Source organism: Phyllobates terribilis, unplaced genomic scaffold, assembly GCF_046119375.1.
Source record: "Phyllobates terribilis strain yellow unplaced genomic scaffold, ASM4611937v1 Scaffold_11__3_contigs__length_659146591, whole genome shotgun sequence".
Taxonomy (NCBI): domain Eukaryota; kingdom Metazoa; phylum Chordata; class Amphibia; order Anura; family Dendrobatidae; genus Phyllobates; species Phyllobates terribilis.
Genome location: NW_027362771.1, coordinates 208146420 through 208153557, shown reverse-complemented (window position 1 = coordinate 208153557; position 7138 = coordinate 208146420). Strand labels below are relative to the sequence as shown.

The following is a 7138-nucleotide window of genomic DNA, read 5'->3' as shown; positions in this document are numbered from 1 at the left end:
TATAGACCCCTCAAAGTCACTACAAATGTGATGTGGTCCCTAAAAAAATGTTTTTCTAAATTTTGTTGTAAAAATGAGAAGTCGCTGGTCAACTTTTAACCCTTATAACTTCCTAACAAAAAAGTATGATGTAAAGTAGACATGTGGGAAATGTTATTTATTAACTATTTTGTGTGATATGACTCTCTGATTTAAGGGATAAAAATTAATAGTTTGAAAATTGCAAAATTTTCACCAAATTTCCATTTTTTTCACAAATACCCGTAAGTCATATCAAATAACTTTTATCAATATCATGAAGTACAAACACTCATGAAGAATATGTCACAAAGAAACAGTCTCAGAATCACCGGGATCCGTTGAAGCGTTCCAGAGTAATTACCTCATAAAGTGACAGTGGTCAGAACTAAAAAAATTGGCCTGGTCAGGAAGGTGAAAACAGGCTTTGGGGTGAAAGGGTTAATAAAGACAGGAAGGGTAAATAAGAGAAATATTTTCAACCAACTGATCTTATGGGTCTCTATATAAAACCCTAACTGAGCGAGGATGTGGGCACCCAAAAAGTGAACAACAATGGTGCCCCCACTCAATGAAGACTGTTCTAAGCAGTCCTATGTTAGCCCTATTAATAGCATAGAGCAATACAAATAGAAGATGTCATATGAAAATACATGGTAACAACACCAATAGCCAAATATTATTCACGAATGGTACAATAAAGAAAAACAAAAATTATATATTGTAAAAGCCATAGAATACTCATCTGAATTTAATGATGATCTATTACTAATTTTCCAAACTCTTTCAATTAGTTGAAAATATTTCTCTAATATTTACCCTACCGGCCTTAATTAATAGTATTACACAACCTGCTTCTTGTGTCCCTAATTAAGATTTTTTTATTGGTTTAATAATTGTTGTTCAAATAATTTGCCAGTGTCATTGTGATTAATCGTTGCTGTGGCTTTAATACAATGTAATAAAATTATACGTGTAGTGTTTTTTTTTTCACTTGTTCCTTATCTGCTCAGTATTATTACCCTGGCAGCTCCACCTCCTTGGTACAGATCATAAATGATAGCACAAAATAAAAAGGCTCATATTTCTGGAACCGTATAGCAAAATTACTAAAAAAAAATAATAATACTTGGGGAAGCAGCAGGTATAAAATACGAGCAAAAACGTTTGACCTGGTGACACGTCCTCTTTAAGTTTACAGTTTAATATCTGACCAGATCCCATCCTGTAAGATAGAAAAAATTCTTACCAAAACATAGTTTGTGAAACACCTTTATTTTGGAGATATTTTTTTAAAACAAAACATAACGTTTTGGCAAATTTAAAAGCCAGCAGTTACATGGTAAGTAATACTGATATTTAATTTTGACAAAAGCAAAAAAAAACAATAACATAAGATCCCTGCCTGTTTCACTTAAAAAACAATATATGAACAGACAGCCAAGGTAAAAAAAAGTACATCTAAACAAAACAATGTATCTTCAAATTAGCATTCTAACGTAATAAAACTAGCATTAATGTTGCTATAATAAGGAGATTGAGTTTTCAATAGCTGATATATTTAGCTATATTTGCTAATAAAAATTGGTAATAAGGTTGCAGTATTGGTTGCAAAGCTAAACAGCACAATTGTGTTGCATTACCAGGTCTTACTTTTACTCTTAAATGCCTAGTTTAGGCATAAAGGGATGCACTCTTTCCTTTACGTGGCATATGAACAAATAAAACAATAAATAGATAAAATAAAATATACAATATTTGTTCGTTTATTAGAAAAATTAAAAGGCCATCATGCATTTGGCAAAAAAAAAAATTAGCTGAGTTGGACAATACATATAAAAATAAGAATGGGTACTACACAAATGAAAGTTATGTACTGTATGTGCTTTAGCATACCAAAGTGGGATGCATCACCTTCCTATTAAAATTGAATTTTGTTTTTATACAGGTATGGTATAAGTACAGTGCAATAATGGATCATGAAAGGCACTGCACCCCAAAAAACTGAATTTTCTTCATACATTTGGGGCTTCACCCATAATCCACACATGAGCACTCATACACCTTGCCACGGATACTTTTTTTATTTTAAAACTAGTGATACTTCCCATTTAAGAGTTTGAGTTGCTAATTTTATTCAATGTACATATTAAAAATTTCTATTGTTGAAATAACCATTTAATAAACAGACAAAGAAGGTGAATTAAACAACATTGAGATATTATCACATATGTAAACCATACAAAAACAAATATAAAATTAAAAGACAGGGGTACACAGTAGAATTGTTTTTGTTCTGAATATATTATTAAAGACTTCTATGGTACTGAATCTATAAAGGTAAAGTAACCCAATTACTTAACAAGTTTGTGCTAAGAATAAAAAAAGAATACCATTTTGATTTTCTTGGAAATAAAGTGAAACATTGCACTATTACTAGACCCAGCTTCATAATACTGTGTTGTACCATTCACACATGAACCGAAATACTGAAGCACAATTCTGAAATAATTATGGCCGAACAATACAAAAAGGAAACAAAATAGACAAAGTCAGAACAAACACATTCATTAAGTTCAGAAGTGTCAGTAACACAACGGTGCAGATCGCCACTGCTTGTGTTCATCATCATTCACTTATTTCTTCTAATATAATTCTCAAACTTATATTACTATACCACAAGCTGTACCACTTTCCACAGCATCACCTGTTACACAACTATTCCCAAATATGGCCACACTTACATTTACCATACCATATCACATGAACAACTTCTGTTTGTGATGTCATATTTCCTGTCCATAACTATGTGGCTCGTGACATTTCTCTAGGATAATAAATAAAAGCCAAGCAAATGTCTTCTCCTGACTCTCAATCAATGTTGGGGAGGCTTCACTACAAAACACAGTAATACAGGGGAGAAACTGCAGGTGACATTTTACAATTAAATTATAATTTACACTACATTATGTACAGATGTAGCTTGTCTTATTTCTACATCTGAACCAGTATTTCAACATTTTTATCAGGGAAGTCCCATTGCCAGCAATGGGCTTTGAACTGTAACTGTTTAGCTAGCATATTAAGATCAAATTAAAGAAAATGTTACTAGATTTTTAAAGTCTATGGACAACTTTGATGAGGAAAATATATTTTTACGTATGTTTCTGGTTACTTTAAGTTAAATGAGTTACACTAAGCTTCAACCTGCAATATACATTCCTTTATTCATGTTTTATTTCACTTCATTTTATCCCTTTATTCATAATTAAACTTTCTGATATGCAGTTTATACCTTATTTGTTTTCTCATGTGGGCATATTTAACAAACTGTACATAAGTTCTGTGTATTTAGGATGCTTCTGCCTTTACTAGCTCTCTTGTACAAGCACAACTTAATTTCTGTACTGCTTTTCCTTTTATAGTCCATAAGGGATCTTTTCCTCTTTGCTGACAAACACTGATGCTAAGGAGCACGTGATTCCCCTCCCCCCACCTGTGAACAGCCTATCTTAGGTGCTCTACTTTTTCTTTACACTGATGCACCATCTAGGTGATTTACCCTTTCCTCTGAACATTGTGTGCGGTCTGTGTTGTTCTTTTTATTAATATAGTTTGTCTGATCTACCTTAAAAACTGTTTTTCTCTTTCTTCTCTGATCATGTCTCTAGCCTTCTGTCCATCCTTACTGCACAAAGTCAGTAGCAATTTCCTGTCCAATCTATGTTAGAAGCAGCAGGACAGTAAGCTATATGAAGGCATTACACAGACTCTACAACAGGAAGACAGTTTTAATGCACGCTATGTACCATGTTGCTTAATTCTCATGAGGCCAACAAACAAAAAAATAATTGCAAAGGTGTCCATAGCCTTTAATCTATTTTAAGAGCAGACAACTACTATATTATAGTGTATTAGAAAGACCTTTCATTTGATATAATATGCATAAAGGGGTGCTATTTTAAAATTAAGTTTGCACACATTAAAATGGTGCAATCAAGAAAGACCTGAACTGCGTACTGTATACTTTGCAGCCAATGTATTTTAATGTAATTTACTATGTCATCTCATAACTGAGATAGACAATGATCCTCCATTGGCACATAGATACAATATCAGAAAGAATGATAATAAAATTATTCACTTTTATTTTAGAATATCATATTTTCTTCATTTAGATTTTTTTTTCCATTGCCAACATACAGTACTCCAGACATGTAAATCCAGTACTGAAAAAAAATCCTTTCAGGAGGGAATATACTCCATACACACTGCAAAAAAACCTATAGGTCTTTAGAATAACCCCATATACATGTATACAATTTCATTATCAATCATGGATGTCTGCTCGTTTATTGATTTTTAAAAAATATTTTAATTTTGTTTATATCATGGCTCTGCATCATGTCTAATGTTACATACTAATGCTTTGCAATATTTATGTACTTTATGAAGTATGCTTTATACGCTATTTATACTTTACATTCATAAGTGGGCCATCTATTGCACTATTTACAGTGTGACGTATCTATTGCAAGTGCAAACTCTCTAGTACAGAAAATAGGTCACTCTGCTAATAGGAACATTTCATCCCATGTTTGCACCTCCAAGGAATCAATGATATGTGTACATTACAGAGTCCTAATGTTTAATTGTCACTTTCAGCATTATGACTCTACATTCATTTGTTGTAGAAATGAAATTCTGTCTAATACAATGACTGTTTTTGATCTGACTGTATGTCTAGAGGCCTTGACAGGGCTCAATCAAAAATATGCAGCACACAAAACAGATAGTACAGACAGATGTAGTTACTCTACACGTACCATATACAACATTTGAATCTCTAATATATTTCATAATTTGTTATTGTTAAGTTCTGTCACCTATGGATGGTGGCTTTACTTTCACTGTACAGTCTAAGATTTTGTAATTTAACACTGTAACTTGCCCCACTTGATCATGCAACTGTCAGAGACTTTCAAAAGTGTTTTCATAAGGCATATTGGAACAAATTAAAAATGATCTCTCATCCTTGAAAATGATTTCCTCAGAGGAGTTCCTGAATGCCTTAATTCTATTTAAAGTTCATAATAAATCTGCTGGGTAATATATACGTATTTTTTTCTCATTTTTGGCTTAAGTTGGTTCTGCAGTAGTAATAAAACAATGGTTTCCTCCGGAGTTGTGAAAGGAGTACACTGCACTCAGGATGTTCTAAAAAGACCTACATTCAGAATTCCAGGTACACCAGGAGGCCAAAAGTTGGCAGTAATATTCCAATAATACTGGGAAACATCCCTGACGTGTCACCTGTAATGCAAGAATGCAAACAATATTATCAGTGATTTTTTTTCTAAATTGGTCATTTGTAACACAACATATCATTATACACCATTATAACTAGTCTATGAGACACAATTGGTATAACATAGAATTCTCTGATGGGCTCAGAATTGGCGTGTGTACTGTTCATCAACTCAACAAGATTAATCAGCTCCCTAATGTGGCAAAGGGGCATCACTACACCCTACTTAGTCCAGTTGCCAGATATTGTGCTTAATTTACCTAATCTCTGGTGCTATTCCTGTTAATATTATTATTCTGATCCGGCTTGATCCTGACCTTGTCTGATATGTCATCCCTCCTGACTTTGACCCCGGCTTGTCTGACTTTGTATTTTTTTTATCTGTCCTTCTGGTATTTGACCTCGGCTATTCCACTGACTACGGTTTTGTCTCATGACTCTGTCACTGGTTTTATCTTACTGATGTTGACCTGGCTTTGAGTAACCATCCTTGCCTCAGGCTCACCCTTCCAGCCAAGAGGTAGCCCTGTGGATGCAACCTAAAGGACCCGGTTGTAAGTGCAGATCCCTTTATAGGAGTTAAATGGTGAAGGACAAGATTTCTTTGGGACTTGTTAGATGAAGTGGAAAGTCTGCCTGAGGAGGACTTTTTAGACTTCCAACAGACTTTCAGTGGGCAATGTTAACAACACATTTTACAATACAATTACCAGTGGACATAAACAGACCATGTATTTCAGACACATCAGGTACAAAATAAGATGCTTCCTTAGCAGGCCAAAGAAAGACACTTACTAGTAAGTTTGATATAAGCAACTTCTCCATCTCCACCTTCACTGTGAGCTCGAACCTCTACAACACATTCACCTTCCCTAGGTATTGGCACTTCTAATCTATGGTCTCCAGTGGAATACAAGGTGCCTGCATGTTGTCCAGCTGGCTTGTAAAGAACCTGCAGGAAGAAAAAATGAAAAAAATTATATAAAAAATAATGTGCAAATGTTATAAGCAGGTGAGGAAAAGTACTGCTAAGTAAAAATGCTTTAAAAAAAAAAAGTGTTAAAAAAAATAATTAATAACAATTAACAAAATGCAAACTGAATGAATAAAAGCTCGCCGTGTTTGGAGGAAGAAGAAGGATGAGTACAACCCTAAGAACATTGTCCCAACCGTGAAGCATGGTGGGGGAAACATTATACTTTGGGGGTGCTTTTCTGCAAAGGGGACATGATGACTGCACCGTACTGAAGGGAAGATGGATGGGGTCATATAGCGCGAGATTTTGGCCAACAACCTCCTTCCTTGTCAGCAAGACAATGACCCAAAACATACAGCCAAGGCAACAAAAGAGTGGCTCAAAAAGAAGCACAGTAAGGTCATGGAGTGGCCTAGCCAGTCTCCAGACCTTAATCCCATAGAAAACTTATGGAGGGAGTTGAAGCTCCGAGTTGCCGAGCGACAGCCTCAAAATCTTAATGATTTAGAGATGATCTGCAAAGAGGAGTGGACCAAAATTCCTCATGACATGTGCGCAAACCTCATCATCAACTACAAAAAACGTCTGACTGCTGTGCTTGCCAACGAGGGTTTTGCCTCCAAGTATTAAGTGTTGTTTGCCAGAGGGTCCAAATACTTATTTCTCACTGCAAAATGCAAAAAAAATTATCTAATTTATACAATGTGACTTTCTTGATTTTTTGAGGGGGGATATTTTATCTCTCAATGTTAAAATTAACCTACCCTTAAGATTATAGACTGTTCATGTTTTTGTCAGTGGGCAAACTTGCAAAAATAGCAAGGGATCAAATAATT

The 7138-nt window shown here is 34.5% G+C and overlaps 1 protein-coding gene across 3 annotated transcripts in view; it reads right to left on the bottom strand.

The window, feature by feature from the left end:
* Positions 1-1274: 1274 nt before the first annotated feature.
* The window catches only part of CNTN1 (contactin 1), a 256807-nt gene continuing 250943 nt past the window's right edge, over positions 1275-7138 (bottom strand). For all 3 annotated transcript variants that reach the window (XM_073652006.1, XM_073652004.1, XM_073652005.1), the window contains 2 exons: positions 6122-6278; positions 1275-5331 (listed from right to left, as the gene is read on the bottom strand). In XM_073652006.1, coding sequence (XP_073508107.1) covers positions 5252-5331; positions 6122-6278 — 237 coding nt within the window. In that variant the 3' untranslated portion in view covers positions 1275-5251. The remainder of the gene's footprint in view (positions 5332-6121; positions 6279-7138) is intronic.